The sequence below is a fragment of the Notothenia rossii genome (genome assembly GCF_949606895.1).
Source record: "Notothenia rossii genome assembly, chromosome: 1".
Classification (NCBI taxonomy): domain Eukaryota; kingdom Metazoa; phylum Chordata; class Actinopteri; order Perciformes; family Nototheniidae; genus Notothenia; species Notothenia rossii.
Window position 1 is genome coordinate 89090898 of NC_136912.1, and position 24661 is coordinate 89115558.

General features: G+C 41.2%; 2 protein-coding genes across 4 annotated transcripts in view; one reads left to right on the plus strand and one right to left on the minus strand.

Annotated features, from left to right (window-relative positions):
* Positions 1-1685: 1685 nt before the first annotated feature.
* LOC307023378 (very long chain fatty acid elongase 4-like) lies at positions 1686-10057 on the plus strand. Its single transcript, XM_079656606.1, has 8 exons — positions 1686-1994; positions 2090-2147; positions 2990-3177; positions 3420-3500; positions 3659-3715; positions 3800-3914; positions 8918-9045; positions 9137-10057. The coding sequence occupies exons 2-8, from the start codon at positions 2090-2092 to the stop codon at positions 9299-9301; spliced, it is 792 nt and encodes a 263-aa protein (XP_079512732.1). The 5' UTR covers positions 1686-1994; the 3' UTR covers positions 9302-10057.
* Positions 9538-24661, minus strand: part of glis1b (GLIS family zinc finger 1b) — an 80761-nt gene continuing 65637 nt past the window's right edge. For all 3 annotated transcript variants that reach the window (XM_079656480.1, XM_079656481.1, XM_079656479.1), the window contains 4 exons: positions 20819-20990; positions 12459-12589; positions 10699-10854; positions 9538-10612 (listed from right to left, as the gene is read on the minus strand). In XM_079656480.1, coding sequence (XP_079512606.1) covers positions 10476-10612; positions 10699-10854; positions 12459-12589; positions 20819-20990 — 596 coding nt within the window. In that variant the 3' untranslated portion in view covers positions 9538-10475. The remainder of the gene's footprint in view (positions 10613-10698; positions 10855-12458; positions 12590-20818; positions 20991-24661) is intronic.

Consider the following 24661-nt stretch of genomic DNA (forward strand, 5'->3'; position numbering starts at 1 on the left):
GAGCAGGAATAAAACACTCGAGCACAATTGACTCACAATTGCACTACATACAAAGCACATATGCCTGATTATAACTTCACAAGCATTTGGAGAGCAAGACACTTAACCAGGTTAATAAGTAACTGCAATATTCTTAGAAAAACATACACTTGACATCTTTACTGGTAAATTCTCCTCTGCTCTGATTCTCTCTCGCTCTCTCTCTCTCTCTCTTTCTTTCTCTCGGTCACACAGTAAGCTTGATAAGAAATGTATCACATGTATCAACAACCTAAACAATAGTATTTCAACTGCATGTTTGAAATACATTTACAGGAAAATATGAATCAAGAGAAATATAACTGACACCATAAATGTGATATTTCAGATCTCCTGACCAAAGATTAACAAATTCTGCAATGATAACTGCGTGTTGATTGAGGAAGTAGATCCGAGCTGAAATATGCCCACAAAAGTCATGTGATCACTTTTAAATTTGCCTTTATATTGAGCAATGACAAACTTTGAAATGACTGCTGTAAATAACTGTACAAAGTTTAATGCAGTAGGCTGGATTCTTCACATTATTGCAGAGTTGAGGAGTTCAAACCAGAAAAGAGATTCCTCCTAAACAACAAAATGCAGAAATGCAAAGACTTTCTTTTCCACAGCTATAACAAGATTGCATTGTGAGATTATTTTATACATTTCAGTTGCGTGATTTTAAATGTCGCCCGCCTCCTCCCCATCCACCTCCTTTCATCATATCAAATGCCAGGAGGGTTAATCCGAAGACCTCATCCCATCTCCTCATCAAATCCAGATCTTCAGCATCATCACCAGTGTATAGAGCCCGGGGGGGTTCCCTATATGCTCACGGCTGCATTTCCCCCTTTAGATACGATTTCAGGATCGGGGTCTAATCGCCGAAGACAAAGACATTTATCAGAGAGACAAGAGGAGAGCTGGAGCTTTGATGGCAAACACTAACGGTATATTTGGAGCTTCGGCCTCTCTGACAGAGAGTTGCCCGGTCATAAAATGGTTACATCAACAATATGCTAGGGCAGCCCCTCCTTGTGGGAGATAACGGTTATAAGGCTGGTCAGCTGCGTCAGAGGGCGAAAGATGACATGCAGGGGAAATGATTCCCCAACAGTATGTGCTAATGCGTTGGCTTCAAAAGAGACAAAAATGTCTATGATCTATGTACAGAGGTGAGATGTTTTGTTATTAAAATCTTTTTGTTGCATTTTGTATTATTATTATTTATTGCCCAAAGTGCAGTCAAAACAGTTCGGTTTTTAGAATAGTACTATTTGTTTTTTACTGCATAATATACTGGTACTTAAACAATTTTTTCTTAAGTGTATACTTTTACTTTTTCTAATTCACTATAATGACAATAATAATAATAGTTATTTTTGTAATTATTCTAACTATCTATAATTTGTGTTTTTTATTAATTTTTTGTATTTTATTATTATACTTTTTTTTTAATGGCCAAGTTGCAGTCGAAACAGTTGTTTATTCAGTCTGGTGGACAAGAGGGTGTTTTGTTGTTTGTTTGTTATATATAATAAGTGTAATAATATGCATGATATCATCAACTGCTATGCAACAAATGCAAAGTGAAATCCCCAAACGGAAAGTGGGTCAGCGTTCTGCAGGAAACAGCGCCATCTGCTGTGTGGCGACCATAACAACAGAATGAACTCGTAAAAGAAAAAAAAGCCGAAGCGGAGACAATCAGGAAGTGATTCAAATCGGCTTCGTACTTTTTTCCACTCTCTTGCATTTGGAGCTAGGCGCGTGCTGCGAGTTTCTGTCGGATCAATTCGGACTCTCCGCGTGCTTCTGGGGCCGGAGCTCGCTCAAACTCTCTCCATTCATTGAGAGCAGGAAGACATCTGGATCAGCTGCTGCGCCTGGAGCTGAAGTTTGCCGACTCTTATCCTCCATAAAGTGACATCAGGAGGTCCCTCCATTCCGCCGGTTTAACGCCCCGTTGCAAGGTATGTATCCTCAGTGAGTGGATGTGTGTTTAAATGCTTCAGATTGGGGTGTTTTTGAAATGTTTTGTAATGATTTACTTTATTTTGGAGTCTAGATGGCCTCTGCGTGGCAAAGCGTCCTGTCTGTTCACCAGAAGATGGTGGAACATGGAGGTATGTAGTGATATCTTTTCCCCACATAAAGACTACAGTTCAGTAAAAACAACAAGCCTGTGTTCATTGTGTGTGTGTCTCTCTCTCTCTCTCTGTTTGTGTGTGTGTGTGTGTGGGAGTTTGGAGCTGCAAATGTGTTTCCCTGTTTGTCCTCACAATGACTGCTTTGTGGCTTGTCACACGGTTAGCCATCAAGACCAAAAACTGCCTGTTTGTATTTTTACGTTTCCAGTTTTCTTTATCAGATTTTGGTTCATTCTCTAAAACACACACACACACACACACACACACACACACACACACACACACACACACACACACACACACACACACACACACACACACACACACACACACACACACACGGGTCACCTGGAGCTGACCTGGGAGAAGAATTGTCATTTCCTGTAGAAACTAAAATAAATCTATGCAGCTCTCACAACTTGTAACTATAATCAGACATGTGTCAAGTAGTATTGTATATCATGATATTTTGACTTGGTTAACATGACCATACACACAACTGGTCACCTGACTTGAGAAAGACACACTTCCTGTGCAGAAGACGAAAGAATCAGTACTGGAATTTGGTAAAATCTATAAGGCAGCTCCTGAAACCTCAATAATAGTTCTGTATCTCTTGCTCGAGGTGTATCCTGTGATATATGTATTTGAAATAGTGGTCAATATGTGTGAAAACTAGTCTACCTGAGCAGGTGGCATCTTGTAGAGCAGCCTCTGCCTCTGAATGAATGGGTGAGTTGTTTAAGGAAAAGTGATTAGCGGGGTTGTAAAGACTGTAAAAGCACTGTAAAAATGGACGCCCATTTACCTTGTTCCAGATAAGCGTACGGATGCGTGGCTGCTGGTCTACTCCCCGGTCCCCGTGGCCATCATCTTCCTGCTGTACCTGTGTGTGGTGTGGGCCGGACCTCGTCTGATGAAACACAGAGAGCCCCTGGACCTCAAAGGCGTCCTCATCGTCTACAACTTCTCCATGGTCGGCCTGTCAGGATACATGTTCTATGAGGTGCGTTCGACCCGCTTTGTGTACCGTTTTAGAAAATAAACCAGGTCACTCATGAGGAAAGAGATCATGGAAAATAAATGTCTGTTCTTTGATATAAATGGTGATCTTGCTACTGTTTAATGTGAAGTTATTGTATGGATATATGGATAAACCAGGTCACTCATGGAAATAGTGGAAATGTCTGTTATATAATATATCTGGTGATCTCTGTGGTGTCATTTGATGTTATGAATATTTCCCAGTTCCTGGTCACATCCTGGCTCTCGAACTACAGCTACCTCTGTCAGCCGGTAGATTACAGCAACAGCCCGTTGGCAGTGAGGGTAAGCAAGTGTCTCCATACACACATTCACTCATTTTAATGTGTATGCACACGTTTCATCTTTCACAATCTACACGTAGAACGTCATTTATAGTAAGATAATCCTACAGTGTGAATAATGAGTTAAACTCACCTATTTCTGTTGTTTCCTTCGTCCAGATGGCCAGAGCCTGCTGGTGGTTCTTCTTCTCAAAGGTCATAGAGCTCAGTGACACGGTGCGTATTTAAATCACATATTTTGTATTGTATCATAAGTCAAATAAAGAATTGAAATGACTCTCATTCTCCATCTTTGAGCAGCTCTTCTTCATCCTGAGGAAGAAGAACCGGCAGCTGACGTTCCTCCACACTTTCCACCACGGACCCCTGATGTTCAACTGGTGGGCGGGAATCAAGTTTGTGGCAGGAGGACAATGTAAGTCAACTTTTTTATTCATTTACTGTCAATGACATTTACAAAACACTTGACCGTGTGGATGTGGATAGATCTGGTGGTATTCTACTTACCATAAAAAAAAAAAGACACAGAAAGACCAAAACCAACAAGAAATGATCCTTTAAGAAGCATTAGCCTTAAAACAGACTATGTGCTAAATCAACACTTTAAATGTTGCTATCCAAGGCCTAAAAATGTGTTCAAATGTCTGAAAACGTGTTGCATGAAGGTCAGGTTCTGCCAGGTCTGTATTGTTCAGCGTCTTCTTTAATCTCCGGCCCCAGGGGGCCTCTGAGCTGTTTCCCGTCGTCACTTTGTGTCTGGTTCTAGCGGACTGGTTTCATCGAGGCACATGTAGTTTCGTCCCCCTGTGTTAAAGGACATGTGTTGTGACATACTATGGCTTTTTTAATTACTTTTCGACATTTTGAGATAATATACTGTGGCTCTTTCTTGACCTGCTTCACTATGAGTGCTTGTTCTAGTTATTTCTGTGCATTTTTTGAATTTCCGCTCTTGAGGAATGTAAACACCGGCCTAAAACAAAGGAGGCGCTCCTCCCTCTTCCTGCAACGGTCACTCCCAGGCAGGGGGGGGGGGGGGGGGGGGGGGTTCGGGAGGGGCCTTGGAGCTGCTGCACTTCAAACAGCCCCACGCTCACATCAAGTGAAGATGACTGTAGCGCTATCCGGTTAATATCTACATTTTATCACCGGCTAGATACTTTTTTATTATATCTTTTTATGAACGACGATACTATCATTCGTTTTTTACTACGTACTAATCTGTGACTTATTTAATTACCTTTTTATGAAATGCAACAAAATATGACTATTTTACTAGATACTAAACTATAACTTTTTTATTACGTACTATACTATGAGATTTTTTGATACATGCGTTACTGTGACTATTTTTTTATTATATATTTTTGTATTAAATACTATTACTTTTGATACTCAACTGTTGCTTTTAAAAACTTATTTTTTATGAATGACTTGTGACACAGATGTATTTAATACTAGATAGACAGATTGATAGTTACATTACATTACACGCTCTTATCCAAAGCAACTTACATACTCAATACTGTGGGCAATCCCCACAGGAGCAATTTGGGGTGAAGTGTCTCAGACACAACGACATGCTGACTGCAGTGGGGTTTGAACCTGTGCTCCCCTGATCCGAACAACAACGCACTATCCACTGCGCCACACGCCTCCTAGATAGATAGATAGATATATACTTTATTTATCCCAAATTGGGAACTTATTTAAATAGATATGAGATTGAATAAGCTCCGCCCCTAGCAGGCAGTGATTCAGGGGGGTATCCTCCTGATAAGATGGACTCCATGCCCTCTGACAGTGTTTCAGCTCTGTCCGGTTTCAGGCCAAATCCACTCTCAGGGTCAAACTAAGACCACGCTGAGACTGTGAGGGGCCGTCTGCCTGCATGAGACTAAACAGCTGAGATGGCTCCAACTAAAACTGACGGACCATATTGAAAATCTATATCCTATACTTTGACATTTTCACTGCGTAACATATTATGACAATTTATCTATGTGTTTTATTCAACACTGTATACTATGATCTTTTACTACATACTATACTGTGACATTTTTTATTATATTTTTGTTAAATACTATTTATTATGACTTTTTTTCCCGACATACTAAAATCAGTACTTCTGTATATACTATGATTATTTTTTTTAACAACAAGCAACACTGACTTTTTTATAATTTTGAATGCAATACTTCTGAGGAAAAATCCAGTTTGAAGAAGTGTGTTTTTGAGGGCTTGTTTGGAGGATGATGGGGTGGTTGATGGTCTGATGTGTATCAGGAGGGGGTTCCAGAGGGACGATGCACCCCGGGTCCAGAGCTTAGTCCTGGGGTCTTTAGGGCGTTTGCATCTGAGGTGGATGAGGTCAGAGAGTTAGGGAGGGGCCGGGTTGTTTAGGGCTTTGAAGGTGGTGAGTGATATTACATTTTTATGACCTACTGAACGAAGCCTTATGAATATATTTTTTATATTAGATTCATAACTTTTGAAGAATTAATTACATTTGTGACACACTATACTATTACATTTTTAAATATGCATTTTCTATGGCATACTTTAGTATTACGTTTTATATAAAAAATGACCTTTTCAGATGCACCGGAAGTTTTATTATAATAATTATATGTATAGCACCTTTCATGCACAAAGCAGCCCAAAGTGCTTTACAGAAAACATAACAACAATATTCAAATAATATTAACATTAATACATAACAAGATAAAATGTCTACAGTGATAATATGTTAAAATAAAACAATTTAAAAAGCAAAACAGAACAAATACAGTAAAACATGGCCAGTGATAATAGAGAGAATTGAAGGTTAACCCAAATGAAAAGCCATATTAAAAGATAGGTTTTTAGTTTGCTTTTTAACATTTCAAGGGATTTTACAAATGTTTTTTTACACACTGAATTTTTAATGTTATATTTATTTATTCGTTATCATTTTTTTAAGGTTTTTTTCAATATACTACACAATTTATTTTTTTTAGAACTTTTTGTGACCTACTAAATTGTGACCTTTTTTTATGATGCGTTTGCACGTCATATATTATGACTGTGACATACCTAACTATGACTTCACCTTCACATTCCTTTGTTATCTGCTCTACAGGGTTAGCCAACACGAGGCTGGGCTCTTACTCAGAGTATTTAAATTCTTTGTTCTACGCTGTTGTCCTAGAAATTGTTGGAACTCATCCCCGAATCAGAAACAGGTTTATTGCCAAGTAGGTTTACACATACTAAGAATTTGCTGTGGTGTAAGAAATGTAAGAAAACGCTTCTTACATTTCTTACAATAGCCATCAGTTCAAAAAGTGGACACAGAAAGAGGAATACGTTGTAGAAAGCAGCAACAAGTAGTACAATTTAAAGACTATTGTAAAGATAAAGAGAATATGTTCACAACATGTAAATACCAAATATTAAGTACAGTAAAAATATGACAAAAAATATAATTTAAAAGTGGAGAGCTGTGCAGATAAAAAAATCAAATAAGAGATAGCTTTGAACAGAAATTGGCAAAATATTCTGAGGGTTGTACTCATTATTAAAATGAACAAGATTACTGTTACTGAGGAACTTTGTCCTACATAGACATTATATTACATTTTAAAAACTGAACAATTGTCACCAACAAATACATTTTTCCACTCATGATTGAGAAACAAAGGCCAAAAACCACAGTTACTATATGTTGAATCCATAAGTTATCTAGAAACGATATACATGCAATCTAACAGACATATAAAGACATGATTCTGGTCTTTTTATGGGATTTGTAAAAAACAAAATTACTACCAACAATAGTAATACACCTCAAACTATGGGTTTTGTCGACGGGAACTCCCTCAGCGTTACACTTCAATAAGGAATGCTGATGCATATATAATTATTCCTGATTTCCAAAGAAATCAGTCATTCAGGTTTAACCCAGGAGCTTAAGACGGAAGGAGGGAGAGGTGTGTTTCTTTTGTGGTGTGGAAGGAGGTTTTCCTTTCACTGCGAGGATCTGAGGGTGTTCATGATGTGTATTTAAAGCCCCCTGAGGCAAATTCATAATGGAGGATTTAAAATAGATTTGTAATGCGTTTATAATATTGTATAAAATGGAAATGAACAAAAAGAGACAAAAAATACCCTTTTTTTTATGACTATAAAGGAACAAAGTTATTTCTCTCGTTCCTTTTTAAGTTAATTTGTGTTCCATCCATCCCAGTGTTCAAATGCTATCTGATCCCTTGCATAGATGTGTCTCATGAACTAGTTAGTTACACTGTGTTAACAATGGGACTGAGGGATACTCTTGAGCCAAATGTAACTCTAACAAAGGTTCTTGGTAACCTTTGGTTAGAAAGAAAGGTGCAACATAACAATGTTTCCTCACATGTTAAAACTTGTGCCGGTGGATTCTTAATTCACTCACAGATCTCATAAATGTGTTTGCCAATCCTTTATTTCAGGGCACAGCTTTTCTAGATACACATATTTTCAAACTCACTTACAGTACATGTACCATCATAAAACACATTCAGACATGTCCTTAGAATTAATAAGACAAATGTTGGATTACTTGCAATTTCAGTGTGTTCTTATACAAAAACTAAATAAATAAGGAACAATATTTAGAGTTATTATAAGTGGCAACATGTAATCCTTCAACAGATGTTCTAATGGTTGCCTTTACCTTTTACCAACCACCTGGGAATAAACAAAAACCTGATCATTTTCTTTGCAAAAAATGACGGTTACATTTAATTAAGCCAAAGTGACTTATAACAAATGCAAGTAACCATAAAAATACAAACAGCAAGAAACATGCAGGTATGTTAAAGGGGCCGTATTATACTCATGTTTAGGTTCATATTTGTATGTAGTGTCTCTCCTGGGACATGTTTCCATGCTTTAATGTTCAAAAAGCTCTTTATTTCTCTCATACTGCCTCTTTTCCCCTTCTGTCTGAAACCAGAGCCCAGTCTGCTCTGATTGGTTAGCTAGCCAGCTCTGTTGTGATTGGTCAACCTCTATCATGTACAATGTGTTGGAGCGCCAGCCAATAGATGTGCGAGTGTTACAAATTGATGTCACTATGTTCCTGAAGTAAACAAATGGAGGAGTTTAAGGCAGGTGGAAGTGGGAGAGAAACTCACTCTTGAGGGAACTTCTGGATGTTAGCCTTTACAGACCATTTACATGGATCCTATACAAAACACTACAGGGGAGGGGAAACCCCCAAAAGCACCACTTTTAGTAAAGGATTTGAGTTCTTCTTCCAACACTGGTCTTCAGTCTGCAGCAGAGGATGTGTAGACTTCCTGTTGTCCTTTTAACTGTTATACCTCCAGGCCTCTCTGTTTGGGATTCCCTGACTTAAGCTTTCCTTTCGCTACATGTTTTTATTCCCCGCAGCGTTCTTCATTGGCCTGCTGAACACCTTTGTCCACGTGGTGATGTACTCTTACTACGGCCTGGCTGCCATCGGCCCTCACATGCAGAAGTACCTGTGGTGGAAGAAATACCTGACGTCTCTGCAGCTCGTGAGTAATCTCTGATCTGAATGAGAGGAATGTGACTGCTCTGACGATATGTTTGTGAGCCAATCCGATCTGAACTTTACCCCACTTACAGGTGCAGTTTGTGCTGTTCCTCCTGCACTCGGGCTACAACCTGTTTGCAGACTGCGACTTCCCCGACTCTATGAACGCGTTGGTATTCGTCTACTGCGTCTCCCTCATGATCCTCTTCCTTAATTTCTATTATCAGAGCTATCATAACAAGAGGAAGCAGAAATAAGAAGTGTAAGACACACTGAGGCTTCATGAGAGCGGATGTTTTCCTGCCTGCAGTACTCACTAGCGTCCACTAGAGGGAACAACACGCCCACAGTCTGAGTGTTTTTGTCATGGTGCGCGTTATCAAAGGTCAGACTTGAACATTGTATATTTAACAGACGTGTACAACTAAATGTGGTTTGAGATTTTTGTTTTTGATATTGTCCATTATATGTTAAAAAAGATAAATGTCACGGGATCATTCAATTATTTATTCCTTAAATTGAGAAATGACAAACATTCAAATGATTGCTGTAAACAAACTGTACATTTTATACATATAATAAGTAGGTGGGTTTTCTTCTGCATTATTGCAGATTTAATGAGTTCAAACCCTCCTGCAGAGATAAATCAAAAAAAGCAAAACACTTAACGACAAAATACAAACAAGTTTTTTTTCCACTGCTTAAAACACGGCAACATTTATATATATTCTAATGCACACTTCAGTCTGAGACAGATTGAAGGATGTAGATTAGAGAGCAAACGCATGAAGAGGAGGGAGAGGACGTTTCCTTCAGTCGCTTTGTTGTGTTTGAAGTTAATATGATTACGCTGAAAAACCTGCTTGTGTACGTGAGTTCTAGATGTGCTTTAAGAATCTAAGAAATATAGCATTTTTGATTCTTTAAATCGACTGAAGGGCACATATTAATGTTTTTACATCTTGATTTTTAAGCTTCTTTGACTTTGCTAATAAAAGGACAGCCCTGTGTTACTTCTTTGACTTGTGTCATTCATACATTGGAAGAGCAAGATGCTGATCTTTGTTTGGTAAAATATGAATTACTGGAGAATGCTAAAATGATTCACTTAGGACAAGGAAACTATTGTTTGGTTAAACTCGTCACAACTGGAAGGAATATGCAACCTGTGACATGACATCCTTGTTTAAAGGGGTCACAAATCACAAAGGAAGGGAAACTATTTTGAGCCATTTTTCATCATTGAATTACTTCAGGTGAGAAGTTAATGACATCCTGCTGGTTACACATCCATCTGGAGCGTAGGATAGATCAAGGTCTAGATATTCAGAGTGACCCCATATCTTAGTATGTTTAAAAAAAAAGAGGAAACGGGAAGTCGAGAAGAGGGATCCAGCTGTGAGGACGAAGCGTTTCTGCTCCAGTGTTGCTCTAAGTCTCTGAGTAGACGGAGGACATGTGGCTCAGGCTGCGGTCGAAGTTTCCCACCTGGAAGAAAATGTTTTCCTCGGGGCTGGAGGAGAACTGACATCCTGCGCCGCCCTGGAGCTCCTGGGTCAGGTTGAAGCCTGAAGAAAGGAGATTAAGAGTAGTTTTAACATTTGTATGAAAAGTATTCAGGCGATCTTTGTGGGTAGGGGTGAAGGGACCTGACCTGCAGTGCCGGTGTTGCTGGTGTTCATGTGGAAGCCGTTGTGCTGATGGGAGTTGTAGTTTTGAGAGTCTGCGGGGACGTGGACGCCTCCGACCGTCTGCTCCATCCTGTACGAGTCCCCGAAATGGAAGCAGCTCTGAAAGCTGCCCTGGTATTCTAGGAAATGAGATGTGGCACATTGAAAACCTCACTTTCTGTCACAAGAATGTGATCAAAGTCATAGTTTGTCATAAGAATGCAACCAAAAACAAGTCATACAGTAGGATGACTTCAAAAAAAGCAAAGTAAAGTATAACGTATAGATAAGTCTTAGTATAATATATGAGCAATGAATACCTAAACGCACTGAGGTGGTAAAAACAAGACAAATCTCAATTCCAACCACTTATTGTGGCCAAGCCCATTAAACATGCGAACAAGTCGACTTCATAAGAGCATGATTATAAAATACATTTAAAGTCGTAATGTATGGCATAAGAAATTCCATTAAGATGTTGAATAATCAAATATTCTGTTTTTTAAAAAGTCTCAAAGAAGTACGTCTCAAAATTGTCATAAATTCATGAAGCGGCTATGCCTTGAAAAAAAGACAGCGTGTCCCATAAATGTCTCAAAAATATTAAAAGTCATTAAAACCAAAGTATAGCACATCTAACAAAGTCATAGTATATCAATGTGATCAAATGTGATATTATAGTAAGTCATAATAAAAGCATAAATAAGTAATAAAAAACATTAACAGTAAAAAAAACTTTAATAATATTAATAATAATAATATTATGTTTCAAAATCTTATTACTATGAAAACTGGTATAGAAATGTCTTATAATATATCATTTAATGTTTTGAAAAATATATTTTTATAAATAGTAATGTATAACAAAATAATATATATAGTATATGACATCATAACAAATATTTACTTTTCACTAAATAGTCCAGATGAATTGCCTGACTTCCTACAATTCCAGACATTTTCAGACCTTGAATATCAAAAACTACATTTGAGCCATTTAAAGCCTCCACAGGGACCCTGGGAGTGAAACGGGACTCAGAGCTGACGGGCTGCCACCAGCGGGCGATGCTTTTCTATAATCAGTCAGCATCCGCTCCATCTGGATGAAACTAAACGTTGATCTCAAATTATGACAATGCTATATTTGTGCTCCTGCTCGCAGCGCCAGCCCATAGTAAGTCCCATCGTCTCCGAGAGGACCGCAGGAGGCTCCATAATGGGGAGGCAGCTCTGACTGGAGCGCTTTTACGCAACTCTGGGACCGCAGTGTGGTTTCAGAGACGTCCATGTGTAGATCTTTACAGGGAAAACAGTGTTTAAGGCATTAGGAAAAAGGCTCTGGAGTGGCAGCTGAGTCGGCCATGTTGGGGCGCTGAGAGACAGCTGAAGACATGAGCCAGCGTTTTGTTGGCTAATTCAGCTCGGGGGAAAAGGCTTCCGGCGTGTGGTTTCCCCCACTCTGTCTCTACGACTGTAATCTCCCTCTGTCCTGAATACACTCAGACGGAGCAGCGAGAGACAACTTCCTCTCCTCAGGACTTTCATGTGGCTGCAGCGAGTGTTTGAAAAAGGACACAGGGGTGTTCTCATGTATATCCAAGTGATCTGACACTAAGGAAGTTATATAAGAGCGATGTAACAGGGGAACATTTCAGGATATTCAATTGAAACGGCAGTGAATATTTTCGAAGCCAAAACATATTTCTAGAAACAGGTTCCTTTCAGACAGATGTCTCGGTCTTACCGTCGTTGGCAGGCTGATGGTGGTGATAGTGAGAGTAGGGCTTGTGTTGAGGGTGGAGGTGCTGTTTCTCCAGAGGAGGAGGAGGCGTCCCTGTTGCTTTCATCCCTGGAGACAGGAGGGGACCCGACACCCTGCAGGACACACAGAGAGGGAGGGATATATTAAAAACATCCAATCCATTCTCGACAGTCTCAATCATTTCTGTATAAAATTCTGCAAAAATGGTGACGTCTCAATCAACGCAGGAGCTACATGTCGGCCCGCTGACCACGTCATCTGACAAGAAGAAGAAGAAGGATGAGGAGGAAAAGAAGGATCAGAAGTAGAAGTAGAATTAGTAGAAGTTTAAGAAGTAGAAGACACATCCCAGGCTGTGGAAACTCGCGCTCCCCACATGTAATCGTCCAAATACCACATATTATGACCTTAAGTCAACAAACAGCAGAGGATGCACTCAAATGTAACCACACACACACACACACACACACACACACACACACACACACACACACACACACACACACACACACACACACACACACACACACACACACACACACACACACACACACACACACACACACACACACACACACACACACACACACACACACACACACACACACACACACACACACACACACACACACACACAAAAGCACAATGGTGTTTAGATTCATGATTTTTGAGGAAAAAATAAATACTAAAATGACAAGTCACAGTCAGTGGGGGTTTCCACATCAGAGTGTTACAAATAAAGGTTTGTTCGTGCCTTTTATTTATGTGTTTCATTTGATCCAACAATCTAAAAACACAATTGGAGATTCAACTTGAACGTGCAGATTCAAAATCTATCATGAAATGAATGAACATAAGGTTTATTATTTAAAAAAGCAGCACAAGCTTATTAATCAACACAGAATGAATGTTTATTTGAACCATGCAACAATGAAAACAGGTTGTATGCATATTGCGCTGTAGAGGATTGTGTTACCTTGGTACAGAGCCAGGCTAGTAGTAACAATAAAGATATGGAATGCGCGTATTGCTTGCCTTTGTGAGATGATGGTGAATAGGTCACCCAGGAGCAGCAAACACCTTGGCTTGTTTCTGTTCAGACACTTCAATGTTTACTGTGAAATTGAAAAAGTCCCCCGATTTAATGACTTAATGTAGCACTTTTGATATTAGCTAATCTAAACATAACTTTGGTTCATACTCAGACTGATGGCCAACAGACCTGCCTTTAAACTGAGCAGGTCAATCACCTCCCCAAATATTCAACAGCTACTTACTACCCTCTTATGACAGCACATCAGGAATGCCAACACATAAACTGCTGCTGTGTTCCTACGGCTACGCGCCGCGCTGCTGTGAAGGCATATGGTTTGCAGTAAGCGCTATATGAAGGTGATGACAGAGTGTTTCTGGAGGCGGTGGAGCCCCCAGCTGACGGCTCTCTGCTGGCCTGAGTGGAGCCCAATATATGACCTACTGCTCCGAATGAGGGGCGTCCCACCCGGCACTCAGGAGCTGGCAGTGGCTCTGTGGAGGTCATTCAGTGGAGAGTGGTTTATAAAGGGAAAAGGTAACCAAGGTCAAAGTGCAAGAAGCTGCGACATTCACAAGTGGGGGTATTTACTTACTGACCTATTTGATGTCATTAAACAAAACGTGAAAATCTCTTAAGCTTGTTGGAACTACTGACCTTACTTCAGGCATTCAACACAAAACGCTAAAAAAAAAACATTGACTTCGGAACAAGAGGAAAGGAAGTGTTAAAAGCGTATTAATTTCCGGGTTTTAGGACTCATTCCCACACCACTCTATAAAGACTTTACAAAGGTATATTTTGCAGCCAATATTTTTTTTACAACTCAAGTAAAAGTATGTAGTACATTTTAACAGTCATGTTTTATATTGTGCTTATGCTTGTATTTGAAATATCTAAATTATTCCTACAGTACCAACAAGGGGGAGACTTTCCAAATCACACATTTCGCGCGATTAAGAATTCAGTATTTAGATGACAGGCTTTATGCCTTTGGGAGAAACAGCAGAGTAACACAAAGGTCCTACATTGAAGGTTTTCACTGCCTTCTACTCATTAGCATGTTCATCTGGGTATCAAATGTAGGTGCTTAGCCGTATATGGACTGCACTTGACCTCCATGTCCATCTCCACAGAACTGAGGAAGTGTGTGTGGCACCTTGTTAGTCGAGCTGCGGAGAAGCTAGCTGTTAGCGAGCGTAGCTAATCCATGGGTTGGCACCGGCCCCAGTGCGTGGCCATGTGTTCCTGCAGAGTGCAGAATTCTCCCGGGAGCTGCTGTCAGCACAAACTCAGGAAACAGTTATACCGTTCATATTTTTACAAGCTGCCTCTATGTGCAGCTAAAGTGAATCATAAGCTAATCACTGCCAGCTGCCCTACTCTCGCAAGTATTAGCCTGCTAGCAACTCAGGCTCGAGGAATGAGGGGAATCTTTCATTTGCTACATTAATCTCTCCCTGATATTCATCTTCACTGACCATCCAGCCAGCCCAACTGTCCTGTCTTACTGCAATGAGAGAGTGATTCAACCCCTGACCTTTTCCAAGGTACAGATGGAGGGGATTTTAAGGTGAGGGTATCAGATAGATGGACTTCATTTAATAAATATTTAAAAGGTTTGGAGGTTAGGGAGGGTGTGGACAGATATGTAAAATACCCTTGTGTCCTGTCTTCTATAACAGATGGATGGGACCTTTATTGCTTGAAGAAATGCAACACAAAGAGGATAAAAAATACTTTGAAACCTGGATTGTTTTTTTCCCTGAAGCCACGCAAGTTCAGACAAAATGACTTGGACGTCGACTGCAACTATTGTCCAGAAATCTTTCTTCAAGTTGGTGCTCTCTTGTGTTATAGAGGAGCTGCCGTCTGAGGCGTGATGGGATGGAAAGAAACAGGAAGATTCATGAGCAGTTCTGCCCTGCTCCTCGTTCATCTTCCTTCACCTGAGGCTAACTATCCCACCAGGGAGCAGGGATCAGACTCTGTCCTCCACAGACTACGTTCCCCACAAACACCCTCTGCCTCGCCTCTCATCTCTCGGATCATTAAGCCCCTCTGATAGATGACGGGGGCTTCTTTGGCGCATATCGGTGGGAACACTTCTGGTTCTGGTTAGCGAGCTAAAGCTCTGCTTTGAGAGACAGACTGCAGCATCCTGGCTAAAGCTAAGCTAAAGCTAAGCTAATGCTAAGCCAGCCCTGCAGGCCCCAGTGTGGACAGCACAGGATATCTTTGGGGGCCCTGTTAGTCCCAGAAAGATAACTGCCCTAAACACAAAAGATCCAGTCTTGTTAATCACCGTCGAATTTCACAGTAAATCATCTGAATCTTTGTCATGAGTTTGTGTAAACGGGCTAATTGAAGACTACACATTAACTACAGAGCAGACTGAGTGACTGACCACATTATGCCATGAGCGTCTACCTCAAAAATGTTTTAGTTTGGGCTGTGAGATTGACACTGGTTTTCTGGATCACTGTCCAATGATAATGGCTGGAGGACAGACAGTGTAAAGTTAGGAGCCGTGAACGTCCCCCTTCAGGGCGCCTTAATGTAGCTCTGTGCCGTCTCTGCCGCCACTCTAATTCAATTAGCCTGTGTCAATCACTGCTGAGGTATCAAACCACCTCAGACTAATATTTGCAGAGGGGTTCTAATATCAATATGCAGGTAGAGCCTGTAGACTCCCCTCCGCAATTATATAACCACATATGGCTGAGGCAGTGAATGACAACATTTACCACCCATCTCTCTGTGCATGAGTCGCCATGGTCCTACAGCCATCTCTATCAGAGAGGCCCTACACACACACACACACACACACACACACACACACACACACACACACACACACACACACACACACACACACACACACACACACACACACACACACACACACACACACACACACACACACACACACACACACACACACACACACACACACACACACACACACACACACACACACACACACACACACACACACACACACACACACACACACACACTCTCACTTGTGCCGTGCCGATTGCCAAATGTATTTAAACTGGCATATTATAATATTAGCTCCAGAAAAATGACACTGGTATTTACAAAGTAAAAGGAGTCTAAATGGCCCATTTGAGCCAGAGTAAACACATTTAGCTATGAGGTCAGAGGCTGCCACACTAGAGGCGGGTTGGTTTGATAATTTTGTCAAAATGTTTAATGTCCTGCTAAACCGTTTGGGAAAAACAAGTGCTGCACTGATATTGACTTTGGCAGCAGCCTGTATACTCAAGGCTTAAAACATGTAAATCAAATGCTCCATCTTTAGGCAAATGTGAGTCGACGTTTCATGCCCGGCTGCTCGTACTCTGTGATGAACAGATATGGCACTCCTGTGTGTGTGTGCGTGTGTGTTTGTGTGTGTGTGTGTGTGTGTGTGTGTGCGTGTGCGTGTGTGTGCGTGTGTGTATGACTGCTTCAGGTCAAACATCTTGATTTGATGAAATCTGTAAATGTGGAAATTGCTGCAACTTCAATGCGTTGTCATCACGTCACAAGTATGTAGGAGCTTAAGGTTGGGAAGAAACACGGAAGATTACTAGTTATATGGCATAATAGGCACTTAAGTTACATGATGGAAAAAAAGGGGATTCTCACTGCTAACCACTCACATTCTCTCACACACACAGAGTTCAGATGTTCCTGATCAAGAACCTGAAGGAACCAAATTACATCTCACATCCAATAATGTCACCCTGCCTGTGTGATCGCTGTTCCAGCATCCACCGCTCAGGTCCTTTTCACTTTCCATTTCTCTCCTCACGCTGGTAATTGTGCATGCCGCAGAGAAAGAGGCAGTGAAACCACGAGGTAATTTCACCAGCGTTCCTCCTGCTTTTAAAGCTTGAAACAACACATCACCTTCCAGATGCTTCCAGGCCGACCTGGCGTCTCTGAGCGGCGCTCGGACGTTTACATCGAGGCGGTTTCTTCTGCTGTGTTTGTGCTGGAAGTGGAGCAGTCTGCTGTGCCTCACACCCCAATCACATGCAGTCATGTGTGTTTCCTGGATTACTATATGTAAACTCCTCTCACTCACACACACAAGTGCAAATGCATTTAGAGTAAGAGAGCCATCAAACCTCATTCTGTCATACGTCTACACTGTACTGTATACACTCCCATCAAAGTGTATACACACACAGACACCGGGCCCACAGAGTTAAAAGAAAGCGTGTTTATGTAACACGATAACTTTTGTAACACATGGGTTTATGATGCCTGATTTCATCCATTCTTTGTCAATGTTATTAAACTGTAAAATATTTGTTATCCTTTTGTACCTCCCTGGTTTTCAGCACATTGTTTAGTACAGTACACACTGTGTCTCCTGACGACACTTAGGCTCTGTGACTCGGCTCCTGGGGGAAATCATCCGCACTAATAGGAAACATGCTGTGCCTCTTATACAACACACACACACACACACACACACACACACACACACACACACACACACACACACACACACACACACACACACACACACACACACACACACACACACACACACACACACACACACACACACACACACACACACACACACACACACACACACACACACACACACACACACACACACACACACACACACAGCAAGTTTTCCATGCCTAAATGTGAGTTCTGTAAATATATTAAAAGCGCATCTATTCCTGTATTCTTCTTACAGTCAATTTATTTTTCTTTAAAAATTGGAACGAAATCTAAAACAGAACTTATTTTCTTCTTTGCAAACGATTTAGCAATCCTGTCCCACATAATAAATCATATTCAATTATCTTCCTTTAAAAAGTATCCCCACTTGAACTTATTTTCACAAATATCTGACAGATGTATAATCTAAGATGGCAAACTTAAATGCAGTTCATTGCTTGTATTTATCGTATAATCACTCAACAAATAAGGTCTGTTAAACACGATTACCACTAGATTAGTACAATTTATATTGTTTGGGAATGTTTTCTGCTGATGTGTTGATTTATGTCATTTGAGGATAAAACAGCTCATTGCATAAACACCAAACGATGATCTTTTCACAGTTCCCGCCTATTAAAGTGTGAATCATGTACGGCCAAGTGGTTTGGTCATAGTGCTGATGCTGTCGTATCCAGGGGAGATGGGGGACCTTACGAACACCTCATCCAGTGCCAGAAGTAGAGCTAGTGATGTGTCACAGCGACCCGGAGGTGACCAGCACACCCCCTCTCCCCACGAGGGATGTCTCAGGGGTCGTGGAGTTGAGTTTGTTTCCAGTAAAACGAGGGGCTTAACCTAATATGATCTAAGAGGGTTTGCCCCTGCGGATCTGCCTTGATCCAGGATGATAAATAGGTGGAAAACAATGGAAACGCAGCGGGTCAAAATCAGTGTGAGGATCATGAAACCATCAGCGTGAGTAATGGAGGAAGAAAGGTCAACTGACTTGTGTGTGTTTATAAGGACACTTATATGTTAACGTGTGAAGATATAAATGGTAATTGGAATGGATCATTCAAATTGATTCATCAATCAATTATCACACATGTCCTGAGTAAAATGCGTGACTCTAAGGCAGTGTTTTTCAAAGTGGGGGCCCCGACCCCCCGGGGGGCCGCCAGGGGGCACCAGGGGGGTCACGCAAAGTTTGAGGGAAAAGGGATTTTTTTTTTAGATGTTATTAATAACTGTGTATCTATCAATCTATGTGTCCTTTGATGCCAATCTTTCAATATTTTATTTTTGAATCACACGACCGCCCTTCAAGCCAATCAGAATCGAGCTGCCGCTACTGAGAGTGAAACTGAGTATCTGCTCAGCTTTTGGAGCAAGTGAGAGCTAGTGAATATTTCGCTCTGCAGCTGGATGAGAGCACGGATGTAGCAAATGTCGCAGAATTGCTTGCATACATCAGATTTATTTCAGAAGACAACTTTGTTCAGGAAATATTATTTTGCAAAGCACTGGAAGGTAGGACCACATGAAGAGACATTTTCCAAGTTTTAGATGAGTACATCATCTCAAACGGACTTGACTGGTCTCGTTGTGTGGGTGTGTGTTCAGATGGGGCAGTGGGGCTATGACAGGCAAAAAAAGCGAAGTGACAGCTTTGATCAGGCAGAAGGCCCCAAATGTATTGGCAACACACTGCATGCCCCATCGCGAGGCACTTGTACACATCATTTAAAAAATGTTTTGCAACAGGGGGTCCCCGCCAGAGGATAATGCTATATGGGGGTCCTTGGCATGGCAAAGTTTGGGAACCCCTGCTCTAGGGCACCTTAGCACTGCCCAAGAAGTGACCTGGCACCTTTAAAAACACCAGTCCACACTTTGTACTTCCGTTTTCAGGGACTTCAACCGGCGATTGTCCGATTCCAAGTCCCTAAAGTACTACCATTTGTAATGAAACCTTTTTTGGGGGCTTTTTCTAAGCAAAGGTGTTGCTCCATTGACTGTTTTTGGTAACTTCTGCTAGAAAAGTTTGATATCACGTGAATGCACCACACGTTTTTAAAGCAGCTGCCAATCAGAAGAAGCTTAGTCATGATTTTTTTTTGTGTTTAAATGAAAGACAATGTATCAAATGTGCCAGGTGAATAACTTCAAAAGTAGTTTTTTCTGCTGCAAGAAGCAATTCATTGGATGATTCGACCATTATAATCTCTTTAAAAGGTCACCTATTATGCAAAATCCACTTTTTCCTGTCTTTTCTACATCAACATGTGTCCCCTCCTCTCTCTTTTTGTCCTGATCCATTTATATAACAACCTGTCTGAAAATGAGCTGATCAGATTGTGGCCTCTTTATGATGTCATAACGAGTTTTTGGCTTGTGTAACCATTAGCCAATCACCAACCAAGTTAACCCCCCCCCACCACCTTATCACCTGAATCTCCTCCTAGAGCACCATTGAGCTCTTTTTAACCAAATATCTCTCAGAGGGGCGTGGGGAGGGGCTCCTTATTTTCATCTAAAGTAACAGACAGAGAATCAGCACTTTTGAAACAGGGCTGAAACAGAGGGGATTATGGGTAATGCTGCAATGATCTGTTTGGTGTTTGGAGCCAAACACTTCAGAGACATGTTTGTATATATCTGAGACCTGGAATATATTGATGAAAAACAGTATAATAGGGGACCTTTAAGACTATTCACTCCAAAATGTCCGGGCAGTGTACATTTTTTCATTTGTCGTGACATGACTGATTTTTTACCCAGGAAACACCAGGGTGCATTCATGTAACACGTCCACAGACAGAAGACTCACCCGTCTCTGGGGTCCATGGCTGCCAGCGGAGACAGGTGATGGGGGCTGCCGAGGTCCCGGTCCAGGCGGTGCTGTCTGGAGGGGAGGTCAGCGGAGGGGACGGAGGAGGGGTTGGGGGGGAGGAGCTCCACTGAGGCGTTGTGGTGGGGGGTGCTGGAGCCGGCGTACAGGCCTGAAAGACAAACAAAGCTAATTCAGTAAATGTGTCAAATAAACTCAAGGCCTCTGCTCTCCATCTTTGCTTTGAGCAAATTAAAAGACATTTCATGGCAATGGAATTTTTGTTTTCACAACGAATGTTCTGTCCCTGTTTGTAATTTAGGGTACATTGATTGTACTGCCATGGGGTTGGCCTTGTTTGTCCTTTCAGCTGTTTGTGCTTATGACACAATAATAAACTAAAATGTTACATGTGTTTGAGCGGTGACTTTGAGCCGTAGGGTATTTAAAGAGGGTAAATTGGGTTACTGTACGCCCTCATGGTCGTGCCAGTACATGACTATCCATATATCTGTAGTACTTCTGCGTGTGTATGTTTGAATGTACATTACACTGGATCTGTATCATTTTATTTTTACATAAATACTAAGAAAATAATTAACAGAAGAGTTGGATTTGCTGACTGATATTTGATGAATATTTGATTGACAGCGGTCTGTGGGGGGCATCATTTTCTACTGAAGCTGGCTGCATGTCGCCAACTTTTCTACTGTTTCAAGCTGTGGACTCGTATTAAACACAGATTCCTTTTTCCTGTTCAGAAACAATGGAAAACCAGGGGCTGCTGCAACTAATAATATTTGTAGTAACAGCTTTTTGTTCTTAGGGAAGAATTCTACCAAAGTTCCCTGAGCCAGAGATGCTGAATTAAAATGTTTTGTTTTGTCTGACCAACAGCCAAAATCCAAAAGATACATTTTCCAGTAATAAGTATTTATATTTTCATTTGGGGGGCAGCTAGTATTTCGACTTATGTATGGTGGACAGGTGCAAATGCATATTAACAGCCCAAAACCTTTACATTCGGAGCAAGTAAAAAAAATGAGAGAAATAAAAAAACACAAACGTGCCAAAACACATGCAAATGAAGAAACAAATTGAAATTCACCATATTGACGAAACGTCTTGTTTACTAATAAACAAAACGCTGCAAACACAAAAGAAAAGTGCAAGAAGCTCAAAACACAACGGAAGCGGCGACACTAAAAAGTGATGCTCACAACTGGGACTGGAGCGCTTTTCGATGTTTGGGGATAACACAAATGCATAGTTTTTTGAAGTGTTGGGCCGTTGTAGCACATTTGCTCCAGTCAGTCATCGTACTTATATGCTGTTGTAAAGTGTGACAATTTGTTACCACATTGTGCTTTTGTCTGGCAGTTTTTGCAGCTGCACTTTCACACATCTGTCAACAAAAAGTTTCCTCTTGTTTAATCGGAAAATGCTGCTCCAGAAAGAGACCTGGGACAAATCGCAGTGAAATACAGAATCCAGGTCTTTAAATTGGGAGAAGTTACACTGGATCTTCACTTATTCCACCAGCACAATAAATCTACTCTTGCCATCTTCCGCTCCGTTTAACGTATGATTTCTTTCCCAGGATCCACCCGCTGACTGTTGGGGCAGTTAACCAGTGACGAGAGGGGAAGACAGGAGGAGATGAAAGGAGGGGAAAAGATCGGCGCTCCTGGTTTTACCGTTTCCAGGCGCAGCTGTTCTCGAGTGGAAGCATGCTGGGGCCTGATCTGACAGCACTCTGAAATGGTTACAAGCTTGATTCATTACCCCCAAATCATCAATCACAGTCCTTAAATGTTTTCCCCTTTAGCCCCAACATCTGCTATCAGACCGGGCAAAACAGTCGACAAATAATGGCTGTGATTGCCTCAATTTCATCGCTGGTTCCTTCTGGTGGGAGAGGAGTGAGAGGATGTCATGGCACTCTTTACGGGTTATAGAGGATTATGTTTTTGAAGATGTTGGATTCTGAAATGCTTTTAGTCGAACTCAGGAAGAAAGTCCTGAGTTAGAGGGATATGGAGAGGGATGTCAGCCATTCAGCATAATAGCAGGAGCATGTAAACATCTGCACTAAAACTTTGATGAGTCCTTCCTCTGGTTAATCAGGGAACTCTAATTATGCTCCATAAAACAGAGAGGGGCTTCTCGTAAGTCCTGCTGCAGCCATGTGAACAAGAGCAGACTTATAACAGGAAAACAAGTTTAACTCTGACTGGAAGCATGACTCATTTTCTGCTCCACAAGTGTTAATGATGGGATGGCTGCCCACCTTGCCCAACCTCTTCCATGCATCCTATTGGCCCTGAAACAAAGGGGGAACTCATGAAAATGGAGATCCTGAATGCCAACCTGCAACGTCTTTGCTGGCCTTGAATAACACCGCATCCCTGAACGCTTTGGCATCGACGCACCAGCAAAGTCCTCGGGGCTTTAAAGCATTTTAAACAAGGGAGTAAGCAACATCCACTCAGAAACAGAGGGAGGCAGAGGGGGGAAAAAGCCAAGATGCAGAGGTCCAGTGGACATTCAAGGAGAAGTTGAGCGTTCACAGTCGTCAACATAGTGTTGAGTTCCAGCAACAATAACAGAGAGCAACGGGGAGACTGGATGGGATACAGGCAGAAAACAAGGACAGATGTGAACTGAGGGACTCTGTCTTGTCTTTAAGATAGTTAAAATCTATTTATCTCTCTCTCTTGTTCCCACTCCGAAGTTGTGTTGACACGTTGTCACGGTCAAATTCATCAATTAGAAAAATGGATGTTTAAGCGGCCACATGTGACGAATAAAAGTTTCCGTTTGTGGTGGGTTGTAATGGTTTTTGCAGCCTTTGCATGACAGGATGACAGGTTAACATTATATGGTTATGAATTACAAACCAAGCAAACAAAAGTGCCAGGTTGTTACTTCTGAACTAAAATAACCAAGGGGAGTCCAACAGCTAAAATGTTGATATAAAATGTGTATAGGCAATTATAGATGAATTATAGTGTGTTTTTGTTTGAATAAAGGTGCGGTAAGTATGGTTTTTACTGCCTGAGCACAAAATTACCATAATACATCTGCAGGAATGTTGACATGTCTGCTGATGACCACCAATGACTCGCTGATTGCTTTGCCAGGTGTGGGGATACAGTATCTGGCGCTCAGACCTTGCCTGCTGGCTTAGTTTTTAGTTTGGAAGAAAATCCCGTGGCCATCGATATTTTGAGACAAGGATTGTGCTACTGCCGGTATTATATGATATGTTGTATTCAAGCCAAAAAGCTTCGATAGAGGTGTTTATGCCATAGTTAGCTTACATTTGAGCATAGTTCATATTGAAAATGTATCGATTTGAATATGTTACAAGACAATAGAGTTTGTATTAAAGGTGGGGTATGTAATTTTGGAGAAACCAGCTTGAGTGCGCTAGAATTTGAAAATACACAGCCGGAACAAATCTGCCACTTCCTTACAGAGCCCCTCCTCCAACACACACGGACGCGCACATGACCAATGAGAGCACGAGATAAGTGTGTGCACAGATGGAAGGCTGACAGGCAGGTAGGCCATCCAGTTATTTTAGCCGGGCCGGCTCAGATTATTGGTCGTGCTTTTTACAGCGCTACGGCTTCCACAGATGACATTTTTTTATGGATTTTTTGTCAAAGCACTTCAGATATTCATTGCTATCGGGATGTTAAGAGAATTCCATGGAATATAACAAAAAGTGTATCTCGAGCCGGTTTCTCAAACTGACCTACCCCACCTTTAAGTGCCTGCATCTACATTATAACATTAAATGATTGAAATGACAGAAAGAAAGCGTTACAATTGCTA